Here is a 15,823-nt window from a genome sequence, read left to right as displayed (position 1 = left end):
GGTGAAGAGATCACATGAAGAAGAAGAAAGTCCCACCCTTCTGCCTTTGAAAGATGAACAGTAGGGGGGGGGGGGATTAATTGCTTTGTCACGGCAGTGGTGGGTGGGGGGTCCTTGGATTTGGTAACAAAATTGGTTGGGGAGTAAAGGGGGGGGTGGAGATCCACCTTCCCCTTCAGTTATCAATGGTCTTGAGTCTGTCACCTCTTGGCTCTGACAGGAGGTAGTCCCTGCAGAGATGGTGGTATGTCAAGCCTTGTAAAGGCTAGTGGATCTCCGAGTTGTTTGGAGGTGGCTGGGGGCATTTTGCTATATATATTTCCTTTAAAATGGTGAGGTAACAGATGTTGGTTAATTTATGTAGTTTTTTTTGTAATAAAATGGCTGCTATGGCCAAATTATCCAAAACCAGAAGTGTTCCGTCTTCAATCGGGAGTGTGATAACAAGTGGCTGTTAATGGATAAAAGGGACTGCAGGGCATGACTCTGTTATACCCATGTCATGTTTGTACCCTTCATGAAATAACAATTTTGGATCATCCTTTTTACTCCATGTTGCACCATTCCTCTGTTATTCCTCCTGAACATTTATGAATAAATTGACAATTAGGTGTTACCAATTGGGGGGTGTCTCTCTATACTCTGACATTATACAATCAGTGCTGCCAGTGTCTACGTAAAGACACACCTCTTTGAAAATAGTAACACCAAGTTATCCATTTATCAATAAATATTCAGAAGGAACAGGGGAACAGCACAATGCAGAATTATAAGAAAAGATGCCCCACAATTGTTATATTATGGGAGATGGAGGTAATTACTAAAATAGACATGTCAGGAGTGGTGGCAGGTCCTCTTTAAGTAAAATATTGTAATTAAAAGGGTACGTAATTTATAGATTTTACTTGATTTCCCAATGAGTATTCTATAGGAAGTTTTGACCAAAGCTTTTCTGGAAGAATTGCATTTGCTGGAAAACGCCAAAGCCTAATTCTCCCAACCCCTATTGTACATTTCTAGAACACAGTGCTTTAAGAGTAAAAGGGCAAAGCTGCCATAAAAAGGTTGCCTTCCAAACCAAATAGTCAACTTATGGGCTCACAGGAGTGTTAGGTACTTCAGCGTACCGTATACTAATGTACCACATTTCTGTGCAGCAACAATGGAACAGAAAACGAACACTCACCTTAAATCCAGACTCGGGTCTCTCTTTCTCTGCAACATTTCTTGTTAAATAGCATGTAAATGGTGACAGGTTTTGTTTGGTGACCATACATAAGCTGAAGAAGACGGCAACTGCAGAAAGTAAATCAATAAAATATTGAATCACATGACAGCCAGAAGTGATTGATAACCTGCAACAATAAATTGGCTAAACTGGTATTCTGGAACTAAAAAAATAAAGTTTTGTGGGCAGGGAATTGTAGAAAAAACAAAATAAGCCATACTCCCTTCTTAAAAGGGCTCATGGGTTCAATACTGCCTCTCTGGTCCCCAACGCTCCAATCCTGGAGGAAGCTGCAATGGTCATGTGTTATTCATTGTGCATGTGACTGCTCAGCCAATCAAAGCTTTCAGTGGTGATAGTGCCACGAACAGCATGTGACCACTGAAGTCTGTGATTGGTTGAGCGGTCACATGTACAATGAATGGCATGTGACCTATGCACCTTTTTCTGGGATCAGAGTGGGGGTGGCCAGAGTTGCAGTGCTGCACTTGGGGAATTATTCGGTAAGTGAAGATGGCTTATTTTTTAATTTTTCACCAGTTCCTGCTTAGGCCTCGTTCACACGGGCGACACAGCATCGCTGCGAGAAAATCACAGCATTACCGCATCGCTGGTCCGTGCGATTCCGCTGCAACTTATTGCAGTGATATTGCGACTTTGTACCGCTACAAAGTCGCATGTGGTGCTACAAAGTTGCGTGACTTTGTAGCACCACATGCAAAGATTTTCGGGGGAGGCTTATAATATAAGCCCTTCCCCGAAAATAAGTCATAGCTGAAGAAAAAAAAAAACAAAACACATATACATCACCTCTTCCGCGCTGTCAGCCCGGCCGCATCTTCTCCCCAGGTCCCCAGCAGTGATCATTTTCTTCTCATCTGGCTGGGGATTCAAAAATCCCCGCCTCCTGGAAGCGCTGGCTGTGATTGGCTGACACTTAACCAATCACAGCCAGCACTCGATGAATGGCTGTGATTGGTTCAATTGGTTTTGTAGCAACGCTACAAAATCGTGTGACTTTGTTGCCCGTGTGAACGAGGCCTTATAGACATTTTTTTTAAATCCCGCAAAACCCCTTTAAAACTACATGGCAAAGTTGATTGGATTGGAACACAACAGTAACCATTGAGCTCCACAGCAAATGTAAAATGTTGTCCCACTCCACCCTGACTTCATTTATCAGCAAGTGAGTTCAGGAGAAGCAAAGCATAAAGTGAATAACCAGCCTGGAGCACCAATTTGTTTTTTTACAAATTTCTTTACAGCAGTTGGAGTTCAAGTTTTTTCTGATACAGAGCACTAAATCTCTTGCAAGAATATATAGCTAAATAGGCATTCTGGGCTTTTAGCATTGATGACCTATCAGGATGGTGATCAATTGTTGGATTGGTGGGGGTCTGCCGCTTGGGATCCCCGTCAATCAGCTGATCCTTCAACTCCCTGTGACAGGAGAAATGTAAAGCAGCTGACACTGCAGGTTATGAAGCCTGAATTACAGCAAGGTCTGATTGCCTCATTGGCTGAGATGACTCCTTTAAGATGGAAACTTGATTACAAAAATCTATGTCACCTCAGTACTAGTGATGAAAGAACATTTGTAAAGTTCAGTCCAGGTGGTTCACTGAATCTTAGCAAAAACTTCAGTTCAGTCCAAATTAGTCTCCTAAAACTGGTATATAACACTCTCTAAGAGCCATAAAAGCCCTGTATAAAACATTCTTAGGCGTGTAAAGAAAAAGGAAAAGGAAAAATATTATTTTCCTTTTTCTTCTTCTCTTAGCGGGTTCGGACGAGTCGAACCACCTGAGGTTTTGAAATCTCACCGAACCGAAACTTGTAGCAAAGTTCGAATGGAAACAGAACTCTCCTGTTTCAGTTTGCTCAATGCTACTCGGTACCCTTGTTATTAGCTGCAGGCTCATTATTATTATTGAACATGTCATTTGTACCGGAATTTCAACTTTCATTTTTGGAATATACAGAACATTCTTGGTATATGCATCGTAAATCAGGCGTAACCATGAATGTTGATGGACTTCCTGTAATGAGCTATTTTAAAGAGGCTCCTTTAACAGTCACCGTGCCAAGCTGTACTATAGCAATTCATCTTTCCTGTTCAGATGATGCTAGCTGTTTCCTGTGGAGCAGAAGTGACTGTATGGCACAGGCAGGAAGGGAATGATGCCAAGTAGCCTGCAGTCTACCCCAGCTCCTTGCTCAAAAGCACAATCTATGTGACAAACAATGAATAAATTGGATACTTCAGTAATATAATGAAATGTTCACTAATTGTAGTAACAGATATTTAGATTCTTCACATTATTGCCCATAAAGGCATATTTCACTATACAGATTTCCCAATTGTCTGACAAAGCAAGACTGCATAACTTTGGGAAATGTAGTAAAGTGTATCCATCAGAGTTGGATGCATGGGAAACTCATCGATGCAGTCCTTTCAGCGTTAGTATGGTGACTAAAGAGAGGGACAGCTGGACCACTACGGCCCCCTATAGCCGCACCACTGGATGTGGACCATGATTGGTAAAAAGTGATACTAAGCATGTTGTAGAGTGTGGATGCAGGGTGCACTTAGATGGGGTTTCCAGTTGCCCTAAAACTACCCGGTCGAGGGATGATCAGGTCGGGGGCTAGGGAAATGTGCCCTGATCCTAGTAGAAGCATAGGGCTACCCAGTGGCTGAGTGACAGCATGAGAGTGTTGACAGATAAGTATTCCTTAGAATTGCATAGACACGGTTGTGTGCTCTACCAGGGAAAACAACGTGGTGGTCATGTTTTAACCAGGGGGTCAGCACAAAGCATATTTTAATGAGGAAACTTGTGATGGGCATATTTTATTCAGAGACACAGTGTGTGGCATAGTGTGTGGTATATTTTTATTCAGAAGATACTATATGTGATACTGTTTTAGGGCCACAGTATCTGGATATATAGCAAACTCTGCACATACAAATCATGGCTGAGTGAAGTCATCATGGCAGTCAGGACCAGATGGAGAAGAAAAAGGAAAAGAACATCTACAATCAGAGATGACATCACCTGTAAATTATTGAATGTAAATGTTTATTTCCTCTGACAGTGTCTGATGAGTACTGTAGTCACTGTCTGGTCTGCAGAGGCATGATGGGTAGTAGCATTATTGTTTATGAAACAAAAATTTGCAGCATATATTTAACATATACTGGGAGTTGTAATTTCACATGATACAAATGTATATGGCATTAGCTTGATCTTGGTTCTAGGGCTTTATTTATAATAGAAGTTTGGTTTTGGTGCTTTATTTTTGCATTGATCTTGGTTCTGATGCTTGATTTATATTATAAGCTTGGTTCTGGTGCTGTATTTATGGTATGAGCTTGGTTCTGGTGCTGTATATATGTAGGAAATTGGTTTTCTTACTTTATTTATGCTATAAGCTTGGCTCGGTTGCTGTTTTAATGTAATTAGTTTGTTTCTAGTGTGAGATTTATGTACTGAGCTAGGTTGTAATGTTGGATTTATGTAACGCTGTGGCGCTGTATTTTTTTTTTTTACTTAAAGTGATTTTCCAAGATAACATTTTTAAAATCACCTGTTTTCCCCACCACGTCTGTTTACAAGCTATAGTTAGGCTGTCTATGGATTGTCACAAACAGCTGAGCAAAGTCCCCAGCAGTGTTTAATATCATACTGTACACTGCCAAGACTTGGGGGTACTATGCTCCTATGGTGATTCTGAGGCTTTAGTCACCATTATCAAAAAGGGTAACCACTAAAGTGTCCAGCAGCACATAGAGTATGATGGGCGCAGCTTCTTCTTATTGGAGTGTAGATTTATGGATGTTTCATGAGGTGGTTATGAAGGTGACTTTTTTAACTGTTGCACAAACCTGGCTAAATTAATATTATTAAGTTAATTAAGCACAAATAAAAGTATGTTAAGTGGGAAGTTCAGAAGCTATTTTATACCCGGTAGACGTGACATGATGGGGTGTATGACAAGCCCTCATGTCTGCAATAGCTGTGGTCTCCAAACAACAGTACATAGGAAGGTAAGTTATTTTACATCTGAGGAAAAAAGAGAACAAAAACACTTGTGTATAACCTGTGAAGAAGAACTGAAAGAGTAAATTAACTTCCCTAAGGCAAATATAGTGTATATTTAGTGCAGACTGAACTGAGACGGGAAGGAAATATGGAGTTCTGTTCTAGTCTAACACGTAAATCACTTTACAAGAACAACAAAATGTCATTTTAACAGTAACACACAAAGAAATCATCGTGACCATCTTTAGAACTCGGCGTGTTTTAGGAAGTGCTACTTTTTCAGAAAATGTTTGTAAATGTTGAAAAAATGTATAGAATACACAATGTACAGAAATCAGCAAAGAATGCACTCATTGTACAAAAACATCAAACACCTAGAAGGAGTTGTTGGAATTGAATGAAACTTCTTTGTTTTAATAATATTTATTGGGTTTTATTCTCTTCATAACAGTCAGTGGCAAGTTAACAATAACAAGGAAATACAGCTAAAACATTCCAGTAGACATGTAATTCGGGCCATGAATTAAGTAGGTTATGGGGTACAAATAACATCCATTGGTTTAAACAAATGAGTGAAAGAGAAATGTAGATAAATAACTAGTACCAGGTAAAACAAAAACAAGCTATCCTATTTCCCTGAAAATAAGACATCCCCTTGAAAATAAGACATAGCATGATTTTCCAGAATTTTTGAGGATGCAAAATGATTTTTCAGGCTTTTTGAGGATGCTTGAAATATAAGTCCCACTCCAAAATTAAGCCCTGCTAACAGTTAATTTAAAAAGTCAATTTAAATAGTGTCCAGGCAGCTATACATGTAAAAAAGTTAAACCTTTTTGAACAAAATTAATATAAGACACTGTCTTATTTTCGGGGAAACACGGTATAGACATAGCTGCTAGGAAATATCAACCATCTGATAGAAGCATAGAACTTCTATCTATATAGATATATACATACACACACACACACATACATACATATATACTAGCCTGGGTACCCAGTATTTTAAGTTTGAAGAGATGATATCAGAATGTATGCATAAATACATCAAGGACACCTCTGTTAATTAATGTTATGTTAATGTAATGTATTAACTTAAAGGGGTTGTCCCGCGGCAGCAAGTGGGGTTCAGCACTTCTGTATGGCCATATTAATGCACTTTGTAATATACATCGTGCATTAATTATGAACCATACAGAAGTTATTCACTTACCTCTTCCGTTGCTAGCGTCCCCGTCTCCATGGTGCCGTCTAATTTCAGCGTCTAATCGCCCGATTAGACGTGCTTGCGCAGTCCGGTCTTCTCCCTTCTGAATGGGGCCGCTCGTGCTGGAGAGCTGCTCCGCGTAGCTCCACCCCGTCACGTGTGCCGATTCCAGCCAATCAGGAGGCTGGAATTAGCAATGGAACGCACAGAGCCCACGGTGCACCATGGGAGAAGACCTGCGGTCCACCGTGGGTGAAGATCCCGGCGGCCATCTTCGCAAGGTAAGTAAGAAGTCACCGGAGCGCGGGGATTCAGGTAAGTACTATGCGTTTTTTTTTTTAAACCCCTGCATCGGGTTTGTCTCGCGCCGAACGGGGGGGGGGGGCTATTGAAAAAAAAAAAAACCCGTTTCGGCGCGGGACAACCCCTTTAAAATAGACAAGTTCAATGATCCTTGCGCTGATTCTCGAGTCGGGCATTAGTTTGCTTGGGCGCTGCAGCTACTTGAGCGGCTGCTATTTTGAGTGCGCCCATAGTGCTTCTGCCAAAACAGGTCCTTAGCTTGCTTGGCATCTAAAACACAAAATGTGTTTGTTTGTGTCGTATCAAATCCCCAGTTCTGGTCCGATTTGAGAAAAATTTGGCATTTTTTGTTGCCAATAGCAACCAATCATAGCTCAGCTTTCATTTGTTATTCTGCTGAGGTAAAATAAAAGTTGTGCTGTGATTGGTTGCTATGGGCAACAGCTGTTAATCCTCTTAGTGCTGAGATAAAATGAAACCTGTGCTGTGATTGGTTGCTATGGGCAGCAGTTTTCAATCCTCAGTGCTGAGATAAAATGAAAGCTGCTCTGTGATTAGTTGCTATGAGCAACAGTATTTAATCCTCTTAGTGCTGAGGTAAAACGAAAGTTGGTCTGTGATTGGTTGCTATCGGCACCAAAAACAGTTTTTTGATGTTTGCTGATTTACTGTTAGACAGTTTTGATAAATGAGGGCCGGTGTTCATAAATTTGCTCCATGTATTCCTGTCTGGGGACAATTTTTTTTTTGCAAACTGTTATCCACACAGACATCCAAGGCGGAATTAGGAAGGACAAAATTGGCAAATAATGGTGGCCTCTACCAGGGTTAGACTTGGGTTAAAAAGCAGTCCTGAAACACACATTTTCAATGCTCAGTATGATTCTTCCAGTGGGAATTACTTATTGGGCTAAGCAGCAGCACATGTGAAAAAGACTTGGGTAAACTAATAGATCATTGGTTTGGGGCATCGCACTTTAAAAAAGACATAGACAAACTGGAGCAAGTTCAGAGAAGAGTTACCAAGATGGTGAGCGGTCTGCAAATAATGTCCTATGAGGAATGATTAACCCCTTGAGTGGCACGCCCGGAAATTTTCCGGGATGAGCTCCACTGCTCATAGCGACATAGCCCGGAAGATTTCCGGGCTATGTATCACTATGGGAGCTGCAGAGCACAATGCCACAAGCTGTGACAGTGTGCTCTGCCTGCACAGTCCCACAGAGAACAAAGCAAGGGCTTTGAAAAACCAGCAGAAGATATTGCCGATATGCCGGCAATCTCCTGCTTTGTTTACAGGTTGCCATAGAGACCATCGGCTTGTCAGAAGCAAGCCGATGGTCTCTGTGGCAGGGAGAGCTTGGTGCTTGGCTGTGAGAGGACAGCTAGGCACCAGCTCTTACAGCAGAGATCAGAGAAAACCTCCGATCTCTGCTCTGTTAACCCTTTACATGCGGCAGTCTATGTGACTGCCGCATGTAAAGAGCTGTCACTGCAGCATGTAAAGGGCTGTCACCATCGGACCCCCGGAATGTGATCAGGGGGTCCTGATGGGTCCCTGTGGAAGTCCCCTAAAGGGACAAAAAAAAAAAAAAAGTAAAAAAATTATTTAAAAAAATTATAAAAACACTTGTCTCCCTTTACTTTGTAAAAAAATCAAAAATAAAATCACACATGTGTTACCCGTGTGCGTCGTAATGATCCAGAGAAGGAAGTTAATACATTATTTAACCCCTTAATGACATGGCCCCTTTTTTTCTTTTTTCCCCATTTCTTTTTTTCCTCTCCCCTGTTTAAAAAAATCACAACTGTCCCGCAAAAAACAAGCCCTCATATGGCTGTGTCAATGGAAAAATGAAAAAGTTATGGCTCTTGAGACGCAACTGCAAAATTAGTTGAAATTCAATGATTAGACCATTTTAAAAAACCTGCCCTGGTGGGCACGACAGGGTGGTAGGAAACCCGCCACTCAAGGGGTTAAAGGATCTGGGAATGTTTAGTTTGCAAAAAAGAAGGCTGAGAGAAGACTTAATAGCTGTCTACAAATATCTGAAGGGCTGTCACAGTGCAGAGGGATCAGCCCTATTCTCATTTGTACAAGGAAAGACTAGAAGCATTGGGATGAAACTGAAAGAGAGGAGACAGATTAGATATTAGAAAAATCTTTCCGACAGTGAGGGTGATCAATGAGTGGAACAGGGTAACACAGAAGGTGGTGAGTTCTCCTTCAACGGAAATGTTCAAACAGATGCTGGACAAACATCTGTCTGGGATAATTTAGTGAATCCTGCACTGAGCAGGAATGGTTGGACCCGATGACCCTGGAGGCCCCTTCCAACTTTACCATTCTATGATTCTAAGCAGGTATGGCCCTCCCAGATCTCAAACTTCATTCCCTGGCGGGACAGCTGAGGGATTTAAGACCGTGGTTTCTGAATGATAAATAGATTAATACAATTGTATATAATACATCAATCTTATCTTAAACCCATACGACTACATAGGACGAGCAGAACTCAAACATCAGAATGTCGTAGATTTCATCATATGAATTCTGACTTCTGGCATATGTTATGGGATTGCTCATATATCAGGGACTTCTGGAAGGAGGAGATAGAATTTGTAGTGGAACTTTTGCCCTCCCCATACACGATTACTCTGGATCCCAAAATAGCAATATTTGGCTTGATAGATGAAGAACAGGGGCCTCACTACATGCAAATCTTCGTAAGGGAGGTGCCGCTTTTGGCTCGGAAAGCAGTTGCTCTGAAATGGATGGCTGATGAGTCTCCATCCGTCTCGGGATGGACAAGCCTGGTTAATACTATACTGCCATATGAAAAGGTTGTCTATCAGCACAGAGGCTGTACGGCTAAATTTCAAAAGATTTGGGGTCTTTGGGTACTACATGTACTACCACATGTTAGCACTAATGCCACTTTATAACCACAAAATCAAATGACTACTAAAGCAGACTTGTTAATTGTTTATTCATCATTAGAGATGAGCGAGCACCAAAATGCTCGGGTGCTCGTTACTCGGGACGAAATTATCGCGTTGCTCGAGGGTTCGTTTCGAGTAACGAACCCCATTGAAGTCAATGGGCGACCCGAGCATTTTTGTATATCGTCGATGCTCGCTAAGGTTTCCATTTGTGAAAATCTGGGCAATTCAAGAAAGTGATGGGAACGACACAGCAACGGATAGGGCAGGCGAGGGGCTACATGTTGGGCTGCATCTCAAGTTCCCAGGTCCCACTATTAAGCCACAATAGCGGCAAGAGTGCCCCCCCCCCAACAATTTTTACTTCTGAAAAGCCCTCATTAGCAATGCATACCTTAGCTAAGCACCACACTACCTCCAACAAAGCACAATCACTGCCTGCATGACACTCCGCTGCCACTTCTCCTGGGTTACATGCTGCCCAACCCCCCCCCCCCCCTCCGCACGACCCAGTGTCCACAGCGCACACCAAAGTGTCCCTGTGCAGCCTTCAGCTGCCCTCATGCCACACCACCCTCATGTCTATTTATAAGTGTGTCTGCCATGAGGAGGAACCGCAGGCACACACTGCAGAGGGTTGGCACGGCTAGGCAGCGACCCTCTTTAAAAGGGGCGGGGCGATAGCCCACAATGCTGTACAGAAGCAATGAGAACTCCAATCCTGTGCCACCGCCATCAGGAGCTGCACACGTGGGCATAGCAATGGGGAACCTATGTGCCACACACTATTCATTCTGTCAAGGTGTCTGCATGCCCCAGTCAGACCGCGGTTTTTTATAAATAGTCACAGGCAGGTAAAACTCCGCAATGGGAATTCTGTGTGCACCCATACCATGGGTGGCTCCCTGGAACCCACCGGCTGTACATAAATGTATCCCATTGCAGTGCCCTGGACAGCAGAGCTAACGTCAGATTAAATGCAGGTGGGCTTTGGCCCACACTGCATGCCCCAACCTGACCGGGGTTTTTAATTGATAGACACAGGCAGGTACAACTCCCTATTGTGAAGTCCCTGTGGACCCACAGCATGGGTGGCTCCCTGGAACCCACCGGCGGTAAATAAATATATCCCATTGCAGTGCCTATCACAGCTGAGGTAATGTCATGTTTAATGCAGGTGGGCTTCGGCCCACACTGCATGCCCCAGTCAGTCTGGGGTTCTTTAGAAGTGGACACATGCAGTTACAACTCCGTGTGGACCGACAGCATGGGTGGCTCCCTGGAACCCACCGACGGTACATAAATATATCCCATTGCAGTGCCCAGCACAGCTGAGGTAATGTCATGTTTAATGCAGGTGGGCTTCGGCCCGCACTGCATGCCCCAGTCAGACTGGGGTTCTTTAGAAGTGGACACATGCAGTTACAACTCCGTGTGGACCGACAGCATGGGTGGGTGCCAGGAAGCCACCGGCGGTACATAAATATATCCCATTGCATTGCCCATCACAGCTGAGGTAATGTCATGTTTAATGCAGGTGGGCTTCGGCCCACACTGCATGCCCCAGTCAGACTGGGGTTCTTTAGAAGTGGACACATGCAGTTACAACTCCGTGTGGACCGACAGCATGGGTGGCTCCCTGGAACCCACCAGCGGTACATAAATATATCCCATTGCAGTGCCCAGCACAGCTGATGTACCGTCAGCTTTAATGCAGGTGGGCAAAAAATTAATTGGATTACACTGTAGGCAAGGGCCCCAAAAAATTGGTGTACCAACAGTACTAATGTACATCAGAAAAATTGCCCATGCCCAACCAAGAGGGCAGGTGAAACCCATTAAACGCTTTGGTTAATGTGGCTTAATTGGTAACTAGGCCTGGAGGCAGCCCAGTTAAAATAAAAATTGGTTCAGGTGAAAGTTTCAACGCTTTAATGAGCATTGAAACGTATAAAAATTGTTTACAAAAATTATATGACTGAGCCTTGTGGGCCTAAGAAAAATTGCCCGTTCGGCGTGATTACGTCAGGTTTCAGGAGGAGGAGCAGGAGGAGGAGGATGAATATTATACACAGATTGATGAAGCTAAAAGGTCCACGTTTTTGATGGTGATAGAGAACAATGCTTCCATCCGCGGGTGCAGCCTACGTATTGTTTAGGTATTGCTGCTGTCCGCTGGTGGAGAAGAGAAGTCTGGGGAAATCCAGGCTTTGTTCATCTTGATGAGTGTAAGCCTGTCGGCACTGTCGGTTGACAGGCGGGTACGCTTATCTGTGATCATTCCCCAAGCTGCACTAAACACCCTCTCTGACAAGACGCTAGCCGCAGGACAAGCAAGCACCTCCAGGGCATACAGCACGCGTTCAGGCCACGTGTCCAGCTTCGACACCCAGTAGTTGTAGGGGGCAGAGGCGTCACGGAGGATGGTCGTGCGATCGGCTACATACTCCCTCACCATCCTTTTACAGTGCTCCCGCCGACTCAGCCTTGACTGGGGAGCGGTGACACAGTCTTGCTGGGGAGCCAGAAAGCTGTCAAAGGCCTTAGAGAGTGTTCCCCTGCCTGTGCTGTACATGCTGCCTGATCTCCGCGCCTCCCCTGCTACCTGGCCCTCGGAACTGCGCCTTTGGCCACTAGCGCTGTCGGATGGGAATTTTACCATCAGTTTGTCCGCCAGGCTCCTGTGGTATAGCATCACTCTCGAACCCCTTTCCTCTTCGGGTATGAGAGTGGAAAGGTTCTCCTTATACCGTGGGTTGAGCAGTGTGTACACCCAATAATCCGTAGTGGCCAGAATGCGTGTAACGCGAGGGTCACGAGAAAGGCATCCTAACATGAAGTCAGCCATGTGTGCCAGGGTACCTGTACGCAACACATGGCTGTCCTCACTAGGAAGATCACTTTCAGGATCCTCCTCCTCCTCCTCCTCAGGCCATACACGCTGAAAGGATGACAGGCAAGCAGCATGGGTACCCTCAGCAGTGGGCCAAGCTGTCTCTTCCCCCTCCTCCTCATCCTCCTCCCCCTCCTCCTCCTCAACGCGCTGAGATATAGACAGGAGGGTGCTCTGACTATCCAGCGACATACTGTCTTCCCCCGCCTCTGTTTCCGAGCGCAAAGCGTCTGCCTTTATGCTTTGCAGGGAACTTCTCAAGAGGCATAGCAGAGGAATGGTGACGCTAATGATTGCAGCATCGCCGCTCACCATCTGGGTAGACTCCTCAAAGTTTCCAAGGACCTGGCAGATGTCTGCCAGCCAGGCCCACTCTTCTGTAAAGAATTGAGGAGGCTGACTCCCACTGCGCCGCCCATGTTGGAGTTGGTATTCCACTATAGCTCTACGCTGCTCATAGAGCCTGGCCAACATGTGGAGCGTAGAGTTCCACCGTGTGGGCACGTCGCACAGCAGTCGGTGCACTGGCAGATTAAACCGATGTTGCAGGGTGCGCAGGGTGGCAGCGTCCGTGTGGGACTTGCGGAAATGTGCGCAGAGCCGGCGCACCTTTCCGAGCAGGTCTGACAAGCGTGGGTAGCTTTTCAGAATGCGCTGAACCACCAAATTAAAGACGTGGGCCAGGCATGGCACGTGCGTGAGGCTGCCGAGCTGCAGAGCCGCCACCAGGTTACGGCCGTTGTCACACACGACCATGCCCGGTTGGAGGCTCAGCGGCGCAAGCCAGCGGTCGGTCTGCTCTGTCAGACCCTGCAGCAGTTCGTGGGCCGTGTGCCTCTTCTCTCCTAAGCTGAGTAGTTTCAGCACGGCCTGCTGACGCTTGCCCACCGCTGTGCTGCCGTGCCGCGCGACACCGACTGCTGGCGACGTGCTACTGCTGACACATCTTGATTGCGAGACAGAGCTTGCGTAGGAGGAGGAGGAGGAGGGTGGTTAAGTGGAGGAAGCATACACCGCCGAAGATACCACCACCGAGCTGGGGCCCGTAATTCTGGGGGTGGGTAGGATGTGAGCGGTCCCAGGCTCTGACTCTGTCCCAGCCTCCACTAAATTCACCCAATGTGCCGTCAGAGAGATATAGTGGCCCTGCCTGCCTGTGCTTGTCCTTGTGTCCGTTGTTAAGTGGACCTTGGCAGTAACCGCGTTGGTGAGGGCGCGTACAATGTTGTGGGAGACGTGGTTGTGCAGGGCTGGGACGGCACATCAGGAAAAGTAGTGGCGTCTGGGAACTGAGTAGCGCAGGGCCGCGGCCGCCATCATACCTTTGAAAACCTCAGTTTCCACAACCCTATACAGCAGCATCTCCAGGCTGATAAATTTGGCTATGTGCACGTTTAACGCTTGAGCGTGCGGGTGCGTGGCGGCGTGCTTGCGCTCCAACACTTGCGCTAGCGACGGCTGGACGGTGCGCTGACAGACATTGGTGGATGGGGCCGAGGACAGCGGAGGTGAGGGTGTTGGTGCAGGCCAGGAGACGGTAGTGCCTGTGTCCTGAGAGGGGGGTTGGATCTCAGTGGCAGGTTGGGGCACAGGGGGAGAGGCAGCGGTGCAAACCGGAGGCGGTGAACGGCCTTCGTCCCACCTTGTGGGGTGCTTGGCCATCATATGTCTGTGCATGCTGGTGGTGGTGGTGGCTCCCCGGCTGATCTTGGCGCGACAAAGGTTGCACACCACTGTTCGTCGGTCGTCTGCACTCTCAGTGAAAAACTGCCAGACCTTTGAGCACCTCGGCCTCTGCAGGGTGGCATGGCGAGAGGGGGCGCTTTGGGAAACAGTTGGTGGATTATTCGGTCTGGCCCTGCCTCTACCCCTGGACACCGCACTGCCTCTTGCAACCTGCCCTGCTGCTGCCCTTGCCTCCCCCTCTGAAGACCTGTCCTCAGTAGGCGTAGCAAACCAGGTGGGGTCAGTCACCTCATCGTCCTGCTGCTCTTCCTCCGAATCCTCTGTGCGCTCCTCCCTCGGACTTTCTGCCCTTACTACTACCTCACTGATAGACAACTGTGTCTCATCGTCATCGGCCTCCTCACCCACTGAAAGCTCTTGAGACAGTTGCCGGAAGTCCCCAGCCTCATCCCCCGGACCCCGGGAACTCTCTAAAGGTTGGGCATCAGTCAAGATAAACTCCTCTGGTGGGAGAGGAAGCATTGCTGCCCAATCTGAGCAGGGGCCCGAGAACAGTTCCTGGGAGTCTGCCCGCTCCTCAGAATGTGTCATTGTAATGGAGTGAGGAGGCTGGGAGGAAGGAGGAGCAGCAGCCAGAGGATTCAGAGTTGCAGCAGTGGACGGCGCAGAACTCTGGGTGGACGATAGATTGCTGGATGCACTTTCTGCCATCCACGACAGGACCTGCTCACACTGCTCATTTTCTAATAAAGGTCTACCGCGTGGACCCATTAATTGTGAGATGAATGTGGGGATGCCAGAAGCATGCCTCTCTCCTAATCCCGCAGCAGTCGGCTGCGATACACCTGGATCAGGAGCTCGGCCTGTGCCCACACCCTGACTTGGGCCTCCGCTTCCTCGGCCGCGTCCACGTCCTCTAGGCCTACCCCTACCCCTCAGCATGCTGTATTACCAGTAATGCAGAAACAGAACGCTGTAATTAAATGTGCCGCTTATGGGCCTGTGGTTGGAGGCTGACTTCGCTTACGGAATGCCAGGAAATAATTTTGCGCAAGCCTGCTGTAACACTTAGCTGGCTGCGTATGAATTAGGAGGACAACTACCCCCAGCACAGACCCAGTACACTGAGGACAGTCACAGGCAGCCCAAATAGATTTTTTTCCCCAAATGTTTTTGGAAAGGCCCACTGCCTATATACACTGTATATGTCTTCTGTCCCTACGTCACCACTACTGGCCCTGGAGTATGTAAAATAACTGCAGACTGTTGCACTGTGGACTGGAATACAGCGGTGATTTAACAGCCAACACAGAGCCAGGAAATAATTTTGCGCAAGCCTGCTGTAACACTTAGCTGGCTGCGTATGAATTAGGAGGACAACTACCCCCAGCACAGACCCAGTACACTGAGGACAGTCACAGGCAGCCCAAATAGATTTTTTTCCCCAAATGTTTTTGGAAAGGCCCACTGCCTATATACACTGTATATGTCTTCTCTCTCTGCGTCACCACTAC

The 15,823-nt window shown here is 46.3% G+C and overlaps 1 protein-coding gene across 1 annotated transcript in view; it reads right to left on the bottom strand.

Moving 5' to 3' along the window:
* Positions 1-15,823, bottom strand: part of FLT3 (fms related receptor tyrosine kinase 3) — a 95,749-nt gene that overhangs the window by 58,152 nt on the left and 21,774 nt on the right. The window contains exon 2 of the mRNA XM_066583272.1: positions 1,187-1,296. Coding sequence (XP_066439369.1) covers positions 1,187-1,296 — 110 coding nt within the window. The remainder of the gene's footprint in view (positions 1-1,186; positions 1,297-15,823) is intronic.

Source organism: Eleutherodactylus coqui, chromosome 1 (genome assembly GCF_035609145.1).
Source record: "Eleutherodactylus coqui strain aEleCoq1 chromosome 1, aEleCoq1.hap1, whole genome shotgun sequence".
NCBI classification, from domain to species: domain Eukaryota; kingdom Metazoa; phylum Chordata; class Amphibia; order Anura; family Eleutherodactylidae; genus Eleutherodactylus; species Eleutherodactylus coqui.
Note: the sequence above shows the minus strand (reverse complement) of the source record. Positions and strands in the feature narration are given on the sequence as shown.